At 46.0% G+C, this 17942-nt stretch overlaps 1 protein-coding gene and 1 long non-coding RNA gene across 3 annotated transcripts in view; one reads left to right on the top strand and one right to left on the bottom strand.

Moving 5' to 3' along the window:
* The window catches only part of AIFM1 (apoptosis inducing factor mitochondria associated 1), a 35966-nt gene extending 24650 nt beyond the window's left edge, over nucleotides 1–11316 (top strand). For both annotated transcript variants that reach the window (XM_005594553.5, XM_005594552.5), the window contains exons 7-16: nucleotides 56–140; nucleotides 802–878; nucleotides 2276–2384; nucleotides 3494–3601; nucleotides 3948–4036; nucleotides 4494–4634; nucleotides 7224–7366; nucleotides 8898–9022; nucleotides 10523–10719; nucleotides 11058–11316. In XM_005594553.5, coding sequence (XP_005594610.1) covers nucleotides 56–140; nucleotides 802–878; nucleotides 2276–2384; nucleotides 3494–3601; nucleotides 3948–4036; nucleotides 4494–4634; nucleotides 7224–7366; nucleotides 8898–9022; nucleotides 10523–10719; nucleotides 11058–11129 — 1146 coding nt within the window. In that variant the 3' untranslated portion in view covers nucleotides 11130–11316. The remainder of the gene's footprint in view (nucleotides 1–55; nucleotides 141–801; nucleotides 879–2275; nucleotides 2385–3493; nucleotides 3602–3947; nucleotides 4037–4493; nucleotides 4635–7223; nucleotides 7367–8897; nucleotides 9023–10522; nucleotides 10720–11057) is intronic.
* The window catches only part of LOC102117857 (uncharacterized), a 34593-nt gene that overhangs the window by 10581 nt on the left and 6070 nt on the right, over nucleotides 1–17942 (bottom strand). The gene's annotated exons all lie outside the window — the stretch shown is intronic.

The following is a 17942-nucleotide window of genomic DNA, read 5'->3' as shown; positions in this document are numbered from 1 at the left end:
TTTTTCAAAGCTAATTCATCTCTACCTCTTTTGTTTATGTGTGTGACTGTACCAGGTAGTACAGCTGGATGTGAGAGGCAACATGGTGAAACTTAATGATGGCTCTCAAATAACCTATGAAAAGTGCTTGATTGCAACAGGTGAGCATTTCTGGAGATGGCTTTCTTTCCTGATACAACTCATTCAAGTTTTAGAGTCCAGCTTTCTCTGTAGAAGGTATTACTACTTAAGAAAATGGAAACCCAGACTCTCTGAAGTGGGTGACTTCTCTTGGTACAAAAGCTGGCTGTGTCCAGGCATCCTGGATCACCAGCCCTTCTGGATGATCCTTGCTCTTCTCCCAGTAAAGGCATGAAGAAGTTGCCCTTTTTTCTCTCCCTGCTTAGCCTTCACCCTGTGCCCTGTGCCCTAAAAGTGATGTTGTTTGTGGCTTCATTGCCAGTTGCAATCAGAAACCAAGAGAGGAGACAGAAGCAATTCATCAAACCCATGTAGCTATGCTAGCTGGCAAATCCTCATGAGAAACTCGAAGAGAACATGGAAGCCAAAAGTAAGGCCTTTTGGCCACCTAGGGGGAGGGTGTACCCCTTGAAGACAGACTCTCAAATCTGCTTCTCAAAGACAACTGACAAAAAGCCTGCTGGGAGGCGAGCTGAAGGCAAACAAAGCCTTCATATCCTATCCTGTTGTTGCCGCCATGGTGCTAAGTGAAGAGGGCTCCACCTTTGTGTGGTGGAGGGAGTATTGTTTGGGCTAGCTCCTGCTTGTTGGGCTAAAGGGTTTTCCTTCTCTTATTTCCAGGAGGTACTCCAAGAAGTCTGTCTGCCATTGATAGGGCTGGAGCAGAGGTGAAGAGTAGAACAACGCTTTTCAGAAAGGTAATTGTCTGCTTTAGTGTTTTCTTTGTGTTGTTTTTGAAGAGGTAGTATAATCTTGCAGTCCCCAAGCACCCACCCGGGACTTGGGAGATCCAAGTTCTATTTATGGCTCTTCTCCAGACTTGTTATCTGGCCTTGAGCAAGTCACTTCCTCTCTCTGCACCTCAGATACCTCACTCAAGGGTTTTAAGCTCCTACGGAAAAAATGGAGTGTTTGTATTGCTTGCAATAGATCCTTCTGATTGCTCTTCCATAGTTGTTTTTTCCTGATGTGTTTGATTCATTGGAACCCCTTATAGCCTGTTGGCATTTTCATTGCAACTGCTGTGTAGAGACTTCAGAGAAAAAAAGTACCTAAAGAAAAAGCAAGGGGGTGTTCTGCTGCTTAACACTGTGCGTATAAAAACTGCTGTCATTTTTTCAGGGATAAGATTTGTCCTGTCTTTTTTTTTTTTTTTTTTTTTTTTGAGACAGGGTCTCGCTCTGTTGCCCAGGCTGCAGTGCAGTGGCGCAATCTCGGCTCACTGCAAGCTCTGCCTCCCGAGTTCATGCCATTCTCCTGCCTCAGCCTCCCAAGTAGCTGGGACTACAAGCATCCACCACCATGCCCGGCTAATTTTTTGTATTTTTAGTAGAGACGGGGTTTCACCATGTTAGCCAGGATGGTCTCAATCTCCTGACCTTGTGATCCACCTGCCTTGGCCTCCCAAAGTGCTGGGATTACAGGCGTGAGCCACCGCGCCCGGCCCTGTCTTTTTTTTTTTTTTCCAAGACTGAGTCTCACTCTATCGCCCAGGCTGGAGTGCGGTGGCACGATCTTGGTTCACTGCAACGTCCACCTCCCAGGTTCAAGCGATTCTTGTGACTCAGTCTCCCAAGTAGCTGGAATTACAGGCATGTGCCACCACGACCAGCTAAGTTTTTTTGTATTTTTAGTAGGGATGAGATTTCACCCTGTTGGCCAGACTGGGTACCGTCTTTTAAGTTCTTCCTAGAACAAGGTTTGTCAGCCTCTGCAGTATTGGCATTTTGAGCTGGATAATTGTAGTGGGGGCTGTCTTATGCCATTGTAGTATGTTAGCAGCATCCTGGCCTCTTGTACACTAAATGCTGGGAGCACCTACTTGCTCTCACAACCAAAAATGTCTTCAGATATTGCCAGATGTCCTCCTGGGGAAGATAGGGACAAAATTGCCACCAATTAAGAACCACTGTTTATAGAAGGAATTTTACCATGAAGAAAGAAATTTGCATTAATAATATAGAAGTTTTAATTGAGTCACTTTATACAAGGAGAAAATTTACTGTTGCCAAAGATTTAGAAGAAACTACTTCCTAGTATTATTATCCTATGCCCCTTTTGGAAATTAATGGACTAAACTGATGTGGTCCTGCAGATTGGAGACTTTAGAAGCTTGGAGAAGATTTCACGGGAAGTCAAATCAATTACGATTATCGGTGGGGGCTTCCTTGGTAGCGAACTGGCCTGTGCTCTTGGCAGAAAGGGTGAGTATTGAGGAGTGACCTTGATATTCTTTCTCTAGTCTTATACAGCTTTTCTGTGAATCCCAGAGATGTGTTTGGCAGGATCCGTAGAGTTTAATTAAGGTTTATACAGTGAAAAGCTAAGCACTGAGATTAGTTCTGGTGAGGGATCCCTTGGTGACCAAAAAGCTGTCACCTGAGCAACTTAACAGCGATGCTTTTTAAATTTTATTTTATTTTATTTTATTTATTTATTTTGAGACGGAGTTTCGCTCTTGTTGCCCAGGCTGGAGTGCAATGGTGCGACCTCTGCTCACTGCAACCTCCGCCTCCGAGGTTCAAGCGATTCTCCTGCCTCAGCCTCCAGAGTAGCTGGGATTACAGGCATGCACCACCACAGCTGGCTAATTTTGTATTTTTAGTAGAGATGGGGTTTCTCCATGTTGGTCAGGCTGGTCTTGAACTCCCAACCTCAGGTGATCCACCCACCTCGGCCTCCCAAAGTGCTGGAATTACAGGTGTGAGCCACTGCACCCTGCCAACAGCAATGCTTTCTTTCCTTTCCTCTACCTCTATGCCAGGACTCCTTAGAAATAAAATATTAAGGAAAGTAACTTATGAAGATGATAAGAGCAATGCAGACTACAGAATTATAGGTGTCTTTTAACTGCTGCCTCGTGTAAAAAGCCAAAACCTTCTTTGGGCACATGATGGTTCCCAGCTTGACGGATTTGTGAGCTCCAGTTGGAATGTTTCATGGCAACTAGTTATCTTAATGTTCTTTTTCAGATATATGAAATCAGGGCATCTTTTCAGGAGGATGCTTCCTATTCAGAGGTTGCAAAGCACTTGTGTAAGCCTTAGGTGACTGCATGGGTGGAAGTACACAGAGTTCACCATCTGAAGCTTAATCTGGGGCCAGAAGTTCTGATACCTGTTGTATTTGCGTTACAAATGAACTTGAGCACCGAGGCCCTCATGCCCAGTGTCCTGTAAGTGGGCGCTCTGGCCTGGATTGCAGCTCTGCCCTGTCTTTAGTGAGGGCTGCCTGCTGCTCCTTTACTTCTCTTACTGTCTTCCTAGGATTAACTTTTGCTTCCTGCTATAACTACTCTGTTTCTTCTTCCCAGCTCGAGCCTTGGGCACAGAAGTGATTCAGCTCTTCCCCGAGAAAGGAAATATGGGAAAGATCCTCCCTGAATACCTCAGCAACTGGACCATGGAAAAAGTCAGACGAGGTAGAGAGACTGTTTCTATATGCTGCCACTCTATTTCCTTTGAGTGTGACCTAAGGCAAACTTCGCTTCTATGGGAACCCCCTTGACATAAGCCCTATCACCTGGCCTGTAAAATGTTTCCACCATTCTCCAGTCAGCTAAGTTCATCTAGGTGTTCTGAATCAGATGCCCCAAATTCCTGGAAGTGCTGGAAATGAGCCATGGGTGTAGGTTCTTGCGGCTCTCCAAAACTGCCTGTGTACTGATTATTGGTTTTACCATGAAGGAGACCACTGGTCAGCTTCCCTATTTCCCATGAAAGTGACAGCCTCGTAGGCTCACTCTCAGGTCTTGTTTGCCTTTACAGAGGGAGTTAAGGTGATGCCCAATGCTATTGTTCAATCGGTTGGAGTCAGCAGTGGCAAGTTACTTATCAAGCTGAAAGACGGCAGGAAGGTAAGGAAGGAAAAGACAGTCTGCCAGGAGGCCTTCCAGTTTTCCACTCCCCTTGCCTCATTCTTACTCCTTCATTTGACACCAGTAGATTATTTTTCCTGGCAGTTGCCATTAACCTGATATAATTTTCCGAATTAACTACCCCTCCATTAAAACAGAATGGTGAGAGCCAGAGTAGACACCTGTGAACCACTTTCCCTTAGCCCCTTTCTATCTGTCTCACAGAGTTTTGAGTCCTGGCTAGGGTGGCAGATTTCTGTTCGAATGACATGGGGGATGTGCATGGGATGGGGTGGTGGAGGCTTATGAAATAGAACTTAAAATCCATTTACCAGAGGTAAGTTAACCCATGATTTTTTGAAGTCCCAATTCTTAATGGCATGATGGGCCATTGTTACGCCTGTAGGCATAAATGGGAACTGTGGTAATTGACTGAATTATTTCTTTTTTGCCTCAGGTAGAAACTGACCACATAGTGGCAGCTGTGGGCCTGGAGCCCAATGTTGAGTTGGCCAAGACTGGTGGCCTGGAAATAGACTCAGATTTTGGTGGCTTCCGGGTAAATGCAGAGCTACAAGCACGCTCTAACATCTGGGTGGTAAGTGTGCTACAGCATGACCAGGCACAGTTCATTCTCCCTAGCCTGTGAACAGGTCTGCCCGGTGGTATGCTAAAGCTCATCAGCCTAACCAGATAGGGTCAGAATGTTTAGAGGCTGAGGGTACAGAATAGAAATGTGTGAACTGCTTGATTCAGAAGACCAGGTATGGCCTCATGTGCAAGCTAGTGGCAGATAAAATGAGCAGTGTGCATGCCTGTAGGAGTAGAGCTCTTCCGGTTCTACTTATTGGCATCAGCCACTGGCATAACCCCTGGTGGGCATGCACATAGCTTTCAGATGGATCTGCTGTTCCCTTTGCCCAAACGTGAATCCGGAGGATGGAGGATGAAGCAATTTATAACCTGTTCCCTAGAAAGGAAAATTACGCTGTTTTCATTTTCCTTGAGTACTATTTTTAGCTGTTTTTTACAATCTATTATGACACAAACAAGACTATAGTATGTAGGAACCATGAGGTAATTTCCCCATTGCTAGTTACAAGTGTATTGTGTTTGTTTATGGACTCTGCAACTAAGGACATAGGCACCTTGGAGGAATTTTTTTCCCCCTCCAAACCTTGCTTTAAAAAAAAAAAGATGAAATGTACTGGATTTTTAAAACTTGTTATAAAAGTAATAGGTGGGCCAGGCGAAGTGGCTCACGCCTGTAATTCCAGCACTTTGGGAGGCTGAGGCAGGTGGATCACTTGACATCAGGAGTTCGAGACCAGCCTGGCTAACATGGCAAAACCCCATGTCTACTAAAAATATACAAAAATTAGCCGGGTGTAGTGGCACAGGCCTGTAATCTCAGCTACTTGGGGGGCTGAGTGAGGCAGGAGAATCACTTGAATTCAGGAGGCAGAGGCTGCAGTGAGCAGAGATCACGCCACTGCCCTCCAGCCTGGGCAACAACAGAGCAAGACTCAGTCTCAAAAAAAAAAAAAAAAAGTAATATGTGGTCAATGTAGAAGACAGACAAAAAGGTGAGAGGAAAGTCACCTGCAGCAACCATTAATATTTTGGTGAATTTCCTTCCCTTTGTTTCCTTGCATGTAGGTTTTATTGTTGGTTTGTTTTATTCATGGCAAGCATACTATATATAATATTCTGCTCTTTTCCACTTAACACCATAAATGTAAGCATTTTCTATGTTGCTTCAGACTTTGTAAACAGTTTAATGACTATATGTTCCATTAAGTGAATTCACAGTTTACTTTACCGTTGCTTACTCGTTGGATTTTTAGGTTGCTTTGGGGGAGTCTAAATAGCCACAAAGATGAACAAAGGGTTAGAGAGCTCAAATACCACATCCTTCGTGAAGCTGGCCCAGTTCACCCCAGGCTGGAGGTTCTTGCCCTCTGGTTGAAATACTTGTCTTCTTTAATCTGTACCTTTCATATTAGCACATTACAGTTTACATTGCTCTGTAGTTATGAGCAAGGCTGTATCTTTCTGTACTAGGTTGTATGCTCCTCATAGTCAAGGTCCATGTCAGTTTTGTCTCAGCAACCCGGACAACATAATACTTTTGTATATAATAAGTACTCCATAAATATTTGTTGAATGAATGAATACTGAATGACAAAAAGAAATCTAAGAAAACATTTCTAGGTGAGAGGCAGTCACATCCAAAAACTGGTTTCTACATATAGAAAAGAATATTCTGCAAATCATGGTTATTAAATATCCGGTCTGTTAAGGAAAGAACAGGAAGTAGGCATAAGTAAACCGAACTATAGAAGATTTAGGTTAGCTTTATGGAAGCAGAATAGATTTTTTTTTGGGGGGGACGTAGTCTCACTCTGTTTCCCAGTCTGGAGTACAGTGGCACGATCTCGGCTCACTGCAACCTCCGCCTCCCGGGTTCAAGCCATTATCCTGTCTCAGCCTCCCAAGTAGCTGGGATTACAGGTGCTCGCCACCACACCCGCCTAATTTTTTGTATTTTTAGTAGAGATGGGGTTTCACCATATTGGCCAGGCTTGTCTCAAACTCCTGACCTTGTGATCCGCCCACCTTGGCCTCCCAAAGTGCTGGGATTACGGGCATGAGCCACTGCACCTGGCCTGGAATCGATATTTTAAAATGAGATCTCAGGCCAGGCATGGTGGCTCACACCTGTAATCCCAACACTTTGGAAGGCTGAGGCAGGGACATTGCTTGAGCCCAGGAGTTCGAGACCAGCCTGGGCAACATGGCAACACCCCAGCTCTTAAAAAAAAAAAAAAAAAAATTTAGCCAGGCATGGTGGTACATTCCTGTAGTCCCAGCTACTTGGGAGGCTGAGGTGGGAGGATCATCTGAGCCTGGAGGTCCAGGCTGTGGTGAGCCATGATCGCACCACTGCACTCCAGCCCAGGCAATAGAGTGAGACCCTGTCTCAAAAAAAAAAAAAAAAAAAAAAAAAAATTGAATGGGTTATCAGCTGTTTTTGTTAGTTTAAGTACAACTCTGGCCTGTAGATGGAAAACATGAATTAGTTACCATTACAAGTGTTCTTTGAGCCCCCAAAGTTTATATTTTGTCTTTAACTTGCTTTTTTTGTTTTTAATCATGTGTTCATGTTATGTATTTGTTTCCACAGGCAGGAGATGCTGCATGCTTCTATGATATAAAGTTGGGAAGGAGGCGGGTAGAGCACCATGATCATGCTGTTGTGAGTGGAAGATTGGCTGGAGAAAATATGACTGGAGCTGCTAAGCCGTACTGGCATCAGTCAATGTTCTGGTAATAGTTGTGTGCCTTGGGGACCCAATTGATTACAGTTCAGTATCTCTAGGACCATAACACAGAGTTATGGTTTGGTTTTATTATGAGCCAGTTAGCTTTCATACAGAAGGGAAAAAAGTCCATCTCATGTCCACACATTCTACCCTCAGGTAACCATCTGGCAAAAGTGTCCTGATTGGTTTTTCACCAAACTGCTCCTTTTGTAAAACATTAAAAGAGAAAAAAAAGTTATTTTAAGTGTTCCGTCTGATGTTTGTTAGACTAGGTGAATGAATGGAGATGGCACCAGCACTTCTGGCAAAATATCTCAGAGGCCGAGGTGGGCAGATCACAAAGCCAGGAGTTCGAGACCAGCCTGACCAACATGGTGAAACCCTGTCTCTACTAAAAATACAAAAATTAGCCTGGCATAGTGACGCGCGCCTGTAATCCCAGCTACTCGGTAGGCTGAGGCAGGAGAATTGCTTGGACCCGGGAGGTGGAGGTTGCAGTGAGCCGAGATCACACCACTGCACTCCGGCCTGGGCAATAGAGCGAGACTCCGTCTCAAAAAAAAAAAAAAAAAAAAAAAAGAATGTCAGAAAGCATTCCAGTCCTAAAAGATGAAGGCTGGTCTGGTGTGGTTGCTCATGCCTCTAATCCCAGCACTTTGGCAGACCGAGGCCGGGGGATTGCTTGAGCCCAGAAGTTCGAGACCAACCTGGGCAACATACCAAGAGCTCGTCTGAATTTTTTAAATAAAAACGTTTTAAAAGCTAAAGAAAAGAAAAGTGGAGGCTAAGGGGAAATACCGTAGGTTAATGAAACCATAAAACATCTCAAATTCTGAATTCTGTAAATGTGGAACACTCTTTGAAGCTTCAAAAAGGGAATTTCAAGACGAAAGTAGTGAATAGCAAAAGTGGGGACCTCATCACTTTTCAAATGTGGCATGGGATAAAAGCATGAATAAATTGAAGAACACTTCAATCGCTGCATGGATATGTGATCGTGTATAATGGCTTTTTAAGGAAAAGTCAAAGCTGTTAGGGTTAATCTTACTTTCTCATGGTCATCCCTAGATGCTCTAGCAACAGCAGATCAGTTTGGCGTCTGGTGATACGCATACTGAGTTCTTTGGTTAGCATAAGAGTGCGGTGTTGGTCGGGCACGGTGGCTCATGTCTGTAATCCCTGCACTCTGGGAGGCCAAGGCGGGCAGATTACTTGAGGTCAGGAGTTCAAGACAAGCCTGGCCAGCATGGTAAAATCCCGTCTCTACTAAAAATACAAAAATTAGCCAGGTGTAGTAGTGGATGCCTGTAATCCCAGCTACTCAGGAGGCTGAGGCTGGAGAATCACTTGAACCCAGGAGGCAGATGTTGCAATGAGCTGAGTTCTCACCATTGCACTCCAGCCTGGGCGACAAGCGAAACTCCGGCTCAGGAAAAAAAAAAAAGAAAAAAAAAAAGTGCATTGTCGTGGTGAATATGTGCTACCGTGTCATTCCTTACAGTCCCTTGACAGAACACCCTCTTCTCTCTTGTTAGGAGTGATTTGGGCCCCGACGTTGGCTATGAAGCTATTGGTCTTGTGGACAGTAGTTTGCCCACAGTTGGTGTTTTTGCAAAAGCAACTGCACAAGACAACCCCAGATCTGCCACAGAGCAGTCAGGTAAGGAAGCCCCAGCACTCCTCTTAGAAAGTGTTGAGAAGCAGTGGTCCAGATTCTCCTGAACAAGGGGTTTCTGTATTGGCCAGCGGGGGCTGTCAGTGAAAGCCTCTCTTCATGTTGTGCTTTAAAAGAAACCAAACCTCAAGTCCTCACTCTTTAGTGGTCTGAGATTTGGCAAAATCAGGTATCCTGGGCAAAGCATAGATTCAAATATTGCGGGTATCTGTCCTAGACAGTGGACAGTGGCTAACTCAACGACACTGTTGTTTCGTTTGTCTCTGGGAAGACCTATCTAAGGAAGAAAACAAGAAAACCTGAACTTTTTAGGTTGCGTTTTTTTCTTTCTTTCAGTTGTCATTTTTATTATTTTGCTTCAGGCGAATCTCAAGAACACGGCCTGAGAGCCTTAGCTTAAGACTGGCTGTCCTCCATGGGTCCTGGGCAGGGAGGAACTGGGCTGAGTAGTTCTTTAGCTGCCTCTCATTCCATTTGGCAGATCTTAGTGCCAGGTTTTCTTTAGATGGGAGGCACCTCTCTTGGAATGAACTTCTCTCCCACACATGTCTCTTTCATTAACTCCGAGACCTTATTCCTTAACCTTAGCTCAAGTTATTTAACCTCTGTGTCCTTTTGCCAGAGGTGTCTCAAGGGCAGGGTGCTCTTTAAGAAGGAGAAAGTAAGACATTATATGGATATGTAGTTCCTTTTCCTGTGTAATTCTAATGTATTCCATATTCCTTAATTGCTCTCTCCTAGTAACCTAGTAAGTGGATTCATGTCACTGCTCTGTCCACTGGACAGTGTTATTGGAGGCTAGTGGTTCTCAGAAGGCAAGGTGCCCCCTTCCCATGCCACCCTTCCCTTCCCCTCTTATCTTTCTCTAGGAAGAAATGCCTTCACTACGGTTTTTCCATATGGAAGTGCCTTCTGCTTTGGCTAAAGTATCTGTCTAATAGCACTGTCCAATAGAACTTTCTGCTGCGATGGAAATGTTCCATCTCTGCTCTGTCCAGTACATTAGCCACTAGCCACATGTGGCTTCTGAGCTCATGAAACATGGTGAGTGCAGATAAGGAACTGAATTTTACATCTTAGTTTGAAATGATGTTCATTTACATGGCTGTGGCTAGTGGCTACTGTATTTGGACCATGCCGCTCTAGAATATTTCTTAGAGGACAAGGACCAGCCTTCTGCAGTTTGAAGAAATCCAGATATCAGGAAATATTCATAGCATGAATTTAAAATGAGATAATAAGGGAGGGAAGTTTTGGGTCAGACTGACCCTGTGCCCAGGAGCTGGCAAGGAAGACCTTTCCTTGGCTTTGTCACTGGAGAGGGGCTGGTGAAGGCCAGGGTTTACTGAGGGGGCATAGAGAAACAAATCCTCTAGAAGTAGCTTGAAGCAGGCCTTGAAAGACTGTTGGCTTCTAGAATTTCCCAGGCTCATAGTAAGTTTTGATTTTGCTTCTATGTTTATTTGTTTTGGGGGCTGGCCACAGGAACTGGTATCCGATCAGAGAGTGAGACAGAGTCCGAGGCTTCAGAAATTGCTATTCCTCCCAGCACCCCGGCAGTTCCACAGGCCCCCGTCCAGGGGGAGGACTACGGCAAAGGTGTCATCTTCTACCTCAGGGACAAAGTGGTCGTGGGGATTGTGCTATGGAACATCTTTAACCGAATGCCAATAGCAAGGAAGGTAGGTGCCCATCATAACTCTTAGAGGAAGATGGGAAGTACGGCTCAGAAACACTCCTGTAACTTCATCAGGTGCCCTGAGATGCATTGTCCCCCAGGTCAAATTGTGCCTAAGCAGAACAAAGGTATAGCCTTGGCTCAGGAACATTATTTTTCACTTGGGACTTGGCTGGGTGATCTGGGAGTTGGCAGGCTGCTTGTTTGGGTTTAGCAGAGAGCTGTTCCCACACCTCCCTCCCAGTGTGATATGGGGACTGCCCCAGGTGGCCCCATTGTGTGGGCATGGCCTGAACGCACATGGAGTGAGTTAGGGACCTATTGTTACTCTCTCTCCCTCAGATCATTAAGGACGGTGAGCAGCATGAAGATCTCAATGAAGTAGCCAAACTATTCAACATTCATGAAGATTGAAGCCCCGCAGTGGAATTGGCAAACCCTCTGCCACCCCTGAGGGGTCGGATGGGTAAAGGAGCATTTTTTTATTCTGCAGACTTTCTCTGTGTATAAGTGTGAATGATCAAGTCCTTTGTGAATATTTTCAACTATGTAGGCAAATTCTTAATGTTCACATAGTGAAATAAATTCTGATTCTTCTAAATTAAATTTTGTTCTCTTGTCAAGGGGGCAGGTGGGTGAAGGAGGAAAGCCTATTAGAAAGCAAGCAAATTGCAGCACCCACCAAGGGCAGGATTTTTGTCAGCCACGTATTCGTGCCCTACTCCACCCGTGAAACTCCTTTCATTTCCAAACTTCCCTCATCCCTCCAGACCTCTTTGCACACACCTGCTGTGGCCTCGGCCCACAACACTCGACTCCCCTCCTCTCCTCTCAGGAAGTTCACTATCTCTGAAGACTTTCCCAGCCTTCCAAGCCTCATCCTTGTGTATGTGTCTCCCTGCTAGCCCATGACTTCCTGGAAGCAGGAGCCCTGACGTTAAGGCCTTGCTCACGGTTTTATCTCCAGAGCTTAGCACAGGGTCTGCTTCATACTAAGTGCTTCATAGATCATCGTCGAATTAGTGAACAAATAAACGTATGGAATAGACTCCGTTTAACCTGGAACAACTCCCATCCCAGAACTGGATTGGGTCCTGCAGGGGACAGAAAGGGCACTTACTACAAATCTGAGTTCAGAGACCTGGTGCTTCACAGTTAAACCTGGAGACGGACTCGTGGAAGGACCATCATCTCTTGACTCTTCTGCCTGTTGTCCTCATGCCAGACATCTGTCCTCTCTTAAGCTCCTTTTTTCTAAAATACGCTTATGGGCATACCTCACTTTACAGATTATTTCCTGGGAATACAATTCAGAGTTTCACAAGTCAACTCATTGTTTGGCATTTTAGATTGCTTAACTTTTAAAAATCAAATATTATTATTATTATTATTATTATTATTATTATTATTTTGAGATGGAGTTTTGCTCTTGGTGCCCAGGCTGGAGTGCAATGGCACAACGTAGGCTCACCACCTCTACCTCCTGGGTTCAAGTGATTCTCCTGCCTCAGCCTCCCGAGTAGCTGGGATTACAGTCATGCACCACCACGCCTGGCTAATTTTGTATTTTTAGTAGAGATGGGTTTTCTCCATGTTGGTCAGGCTGATCTCAAGCTACCTACCTCAGGTGATCCGCCCACCTCAGCCTCCCAAAGTGCTGGGATTATAGGTGTGAGCCACCGCGCCCGGCCTAAAAACGTCAAATCTTATTTAAGAGGAATTTGTTACTACTTTCAAGAGTCCTGTTGTGAAACTCCATGTATATAAAAAGAAAATTACTACTAGTCTGGATTTTTTTTTTAATATTGGGTTTGATTAAGGGCAGTTTCAGCTTCAACCAAATCCCCTCTGAACTCTGGGAGAACAGGCCAAATCTCCACCATAAGAATTAGCAGTATAGGTATACCATGCAATACTATATGTGCAATACTATATGGATACAGGTTTAGTCGAATGTGATCATATCCAAATGATATATCCAAATCCATATGTAGAAAACTCATCTAGAGTCGGGTGCAGTGGCTCACGCCTGTAGTCCCAGCACTTTGGGAGGCCAAGACAGGTGGATCACCTGAGGTCAGGAGTTCGAGACCATCCTGGCCAACATGGTAAAACCCCATCTCTACTAAAAATACAAAACTTTGCCAGGCATGGTGGCGTGCACCTATAGTCCCAGCTACTTAGGAGGCTGAGACAGGAGAATTGCTTGAACCTGGGAAGCGGAGGTTGCAGTGGGCGGAGATTGCACCACTGCACTCCAGCCTGGGCAACACAGTGAGACTCCATCTCAAAAAAAAAAAAAAAACTCATCTAGTGTCCTGTGATATAGAAATTATTATACAGCAGTAATTGCTGCTTACCGAGATGGGGGTAAGACTAAGATCCTAGTGTTCCACAAATCATTAAGAAAAGATCAAATTGTGATTTGTCTTGCTTTAGTGTTGTATACAGTTTTGTCAAATTCTTTGACAGTAGTTATCCTTGTATGGTATGTCATTGTAATTCAGTGGATTGAAATTAAATGATCTGTTCATCTAATCAGTGTTCATTGGGTGCCTACTCTGAGCTAGGTAGATGTCAGAATAGGAAGATGGATAAAACATGGCCACTGCTTTTAAGGACGACCTGATGTCGGTGAGGAATGCAGACACATGGATGCAGAACTCCAATACAATGAGCTACGTCCATAGAAGGACACAAAAAGTACTGTGGCCATGCCAGGAATGGAGAGATCAGCCACAGCAGCCATCCTGAGTCAACCACTGCTGTTAGGCCACTTCCTAAACCACCACTTGGTCCATGTCCCCTCCCTGTTTAAAAATATACAGTGACGGCCGGGTGCGGTGGCTCAAGCCTGTAATCCCAGCACTTTGGGAGGCCGAGGCGGGTGGATCACGAGGTCAGGAGATCGAGACCATCCTGGCTAACATGGTGAAACCCTGTCTCTACTAAAAATACAAAAAACTAGCCGGGTGCGGTGGCGGGCGCCTGTAGTCCCAGCTACTCGGAGGCTGAGGCGGGAGAATGGCGTGAACCCGGGAGGCGGAGCTTGCAGTGAGCCGAGATCGCGCCACTGCACTCCAGCCTGGGTGACAGAGTGAGACTCCGTCTCAAAAAAAAAAAAAAAAAAAAATATATATATATATATATATATATATATATATACAGTGACTCCCTGTCACCAACCACATCAGGTTCAAAGTCTCCTGTAGTACTAAGCCCACTCTGCCTGTCTCACCTTCCCCGTGACTTTTAATGCAGACATGCACACACACACACCTGGTTTATTGCCACCTTTAAACTTGTGTTCATGCTCTTCACATCTGGAACGCCATCCCTCCTCCCTTTACCTATCCAAATCCTGCTCATCTTTCAAGGCCTACATCAAGTCCTCCCTTGGTGGCATGGTACCAGTTGGACTAGTGCCCATGCATGATTTCTCTCTGAACTCCAGTTGCACTTAGCACCTTTGAGTGTAATTGTTCTTTAAGTCATTCTAAAGGAATTGGCAGCTGTCTCAGAGCAGAGCCCATGTTTTCTTCTCAGGATGGGGACCATATGCTGCACCCTGGTGAGGTGCTGAGCAAGTCCTTGGTCAGTTGGCTGGATGATGCTAGATAACAGAGCTGACTAAAAATGCACCTCTGTCTTGTAGCCTCTGATATCTGTAATTCAGGTTGTTTATGGGAGGATGTTCAGATCATAACCACTTCACTCACTGTCACAACTTGCCACTTACCCCAGGATGCATTTAATCTGCCCAAGCCCCTGAGGATCCTGGGCTGCAACTTCTTTCTTTTCTTTTCTTTTTTCTTGAGATGGAGTCTCGCTCTGTTGCCCAGGCTGGAGTGCAGTGGGTGATCTCGGCTCACTGCAACCTCCACCTCCCAGGTTCAAGCGATTCTCCTGCCTCAGCCTCCCCGGTAGCTGGGATTACAGGCACACACCACCACGCCCGGCTAATTTTTGTATTTTTAATAGAGGTGGGGTTTCGCCACGGCAAGGCTGGTCTCAAACTCCTGACCTCAGGTGATCTGTCCGCCTCGGCCTCCCAAAGTGCTGAGATTACAGGCATGAGCCACCAGCCTCTAGGGTCTGATTTCTGACTCCACAGACAAGCAGTGCCAGTCAGGGTTTGGCCCTCAATACCTGGTCTGTGATCAGCTTAGACCACACCACAGTGCAGTGCAGGGCTAGTCCCACCCTGGGAAGAAGAGGCAGGCTTTGCCCAAAGAGCAGGCATCTGGAGCCCACCCATTTGACTTCAACCTCGCTTTCCTTGGCCATTTCACAAACGGTATCAGATGGTCCTTGGCACCACTTAGTGATGGTCCTAACCTCTGCCTGGCTACCTGTAAGCCACAGCAGGGAGTGTCCTAATGTTTTTAAAGGTGGAGAGGTGGAACTGAGGGAAGGAAGGAAGTTTGATTGGAAAGGGGTTAGATTAAGCCTCTTAGTGAAGGATGAGGTCAACATTTGTGATTTTTGTTGTTGTTGTTGTAATCAACAGGGCCTGTTTTGGAGACAAGAGGCTTTAAACAGAAAGGGCTGGGGGTGGGACTCCACAGTGACCTACTGCAGGCTGCTTCCTTGAAGGAAAATCAGCAGCTTCTCAAGAGACCCATTTATACAAAGGAACTCTCCCCTCCCTTCCCCCACTGCCCCTTCCCTTTCCCGCTCCTCTCCAGTTTGGCCGCTGCCACATCCCCTTCTGTACGTCCTTCCCTGACTCCACCTAAAGCCAGGCACCCTTGCTGCCCTAGAGATTGTTGGGACTCGCTCCCAGTGCCTTGCTTTCTGGGCAGAGGGGAAGTTCTGCTGGGCCCAGAGGTGAAGTAAGACTGCCTCTGGTCTCTTTCCCATCTTATCAGGGAATTCCTGGCGGGCACAGACACGCGCACACAAAACCACACACAGATACACTCAGCCCAAGCCAGTGATGACGTTCCCCTGCCTGGCTGGTTCTACATATGGGTGTGACTAGGTCAAAGAGGACAGGGAGGGTCTAAATATTTAGATACTGGACTGCCAAGCCCTCGATGGGAACCAGAGATCCTCTCAAAATGAACATTTGCAGAAAGAAAAGCAGCCCCTGGCGTCTCTGGAAGCTCGCCCAGTACTGTCGGCCAGGACTTGATGTTGCTACCAACTGGCCTGGCACTCACGGCTAGATCTGGGTGTTCTGCTGAACATACATTCATAGGACATCAGCATTATACAAGGCTACTCTGTGACCGTGGTGGATTGAGACAAAAACAAGACCGCTCCATAATCATGTGAACAGATGAAAACGTGAACATTGCCTGAACCTTGAAAATGACCAAACACCCCCCACCCCCATCCTGGTTTTTCTGAGTAGCTGCTGCTTCCTTACCAATTGCAGCTTCAGCCTCGCTCTTGTCTGCCCTCCTCTTAGATAAGATTGAGTTGATAAGATACTCAGTCCAATCACAGAATCACCAGCATCCAGTCCAGAACAAAGCCTGACTTCCTTAAACCTTCCTCCAAATCCCCTGACCCGACCTGAATCCTCTAAGTCTTTTCTAGCGCCCTCTTCCTGAGGCATGTCATGATTCCCCCATGGGGTGCCTTCTTTCTTGCCGCAATGAGCAATAAACCCAACTTGTATGACCACCGTGTTCCTGGTCTTTGACCAGAGGGAGTTGACAATTTGGACACAAATAGCCAAAATATCCTCTGGAGGACCACTATCAGGCAGAGACCCCAGTGAAATTCGCCTAGTCCTGTGCCTTTCTGAAGACCTTACCTAGTCCTGGTGGAGCCTCCAAGGTCTGTGTTTCGGTTGGGGAAAGCCCAGGAGTTGTGTCTTGTGTTGGGGGACAGAGGTACCTGGCTTCCCAGGCAGGTTCTCACCTAGGATGTCTTGGCATTTGCAGTACAACACAAAGATGCTTCTCAGGGAGCACCTAGCACAGGTATTGAATTTATAAATAATATACAAATAAATGTATTCATTTCTTTAACATTTTCTGAGCAATTAATGCATGCCATAGTACTGTACTAGGCTCTGGAGATAGGAAGATGAGTAATATATTGTCCCTGTCTTCCTTCAATGGCTTTATAACTGAGTGGTGGCCACAGACAAGTCAACAGGGATTATCAGTGTCACCTAACTGCTGGGAGTATGATATGTGAGTTCCGATTGGAACTTCATTGCTTCACCAGTTGCTTTACTGTTCTATCTATTCTAGGCATTTTTAAAAATAGAGATGAGGTCTCACTTTGTTGCCCAGGCTGTTCCCAACTCCTGGGTTCAAGCGATCCTCCCACCTCAGCCTCCCATAGTGCTGGGATTACTGGCATGAGCCACTGTGCCTGGCCTATTCTAGGCTTTTTCTTCACCGACCAAATCATAGTTCCCCCGTTTTATGGTTGTGTCTTCTCTGTCATCACTTTGGAAAGAATATGGAGAGTGCCCTGCTTCATAGAGGATGGAGCTGACATTCCTTTCACCCAGAGATTACACGTCTCCCTCTTCACTCTTCCTCAGATCTTTCATTCTCCCACGTCCTCTCGGAATCTCTGCAGTCTTCCCCTCTTGTTTTCCTTTTTTTTTTTTTTTTTTTTTGAGACGGAGTCTTGCTCTGTCGCCCAGGCTGGAGTGCAGTGGCCGGATCTCAGCTTACTGCAAGCTCCGCCTCCCGGGTTTACGCCATTCTCCTGCCTCAGTCTCCCGAGTAGCTGGGACTACAGGCGCCCGCCACCTCGCCCGGCTAGTTTTTTGTATTTTTTAGTAGAGACGGGGTTTCACCGTGTTAGCCAGGATGGTCTCGATCTCCTGACCTCGTGATCCACCTGTCTCAGCCTCCCAAAGTGCTGGGATTACAGACTTGAGCCACCGCGCCCGGCCCCCCCTTTTTTTTTTTTTTTTTTTTTTTTTTTTTTTGAGATAGAGTCTTGCTTTGTCACCCAGGCTGGAGTGTAGTTGTGTGATCTCGGCTCACTGCAACCTTCTCCTCCCGGGTTCAAGCGATTCTCCTGCCTCAGCCTCCCAAATAGCTGGGATTACAGGTGCCCGCCACCATGCTAATTTTTTTTGTATTTTTAATAGAGATGGGATTTCGCCATGTTGGTCAGGCTGGTCTCGAACTCCTGACCTCAGGTGATCCACCCACCTCGGCCTCCCAAAGTGCTGGGATTACAGGTGTGAGCCACCGTGCCTGGCCACCCCTTGTTTCCCTTTTCCCTGTGTTTCCTCTTCGGGTT

Source organism: Macaca fascicularis, chromosome X, assembly GCF_037993035.2.
Source record: "Macaca fascicularis isolate 582-1 chromosome X, T2T-MFA8v1.1".
Taxonomy (NCBI): domain Eukaryota; kingdom Metazoa; phylum Chordata; class Mammalia; order Primates; family Cercopithecidae; genus Macaca; species Macaca fascicularis.
This window is presented reverse-complemented; position numbering and strand designations above follow the sequence as displayed.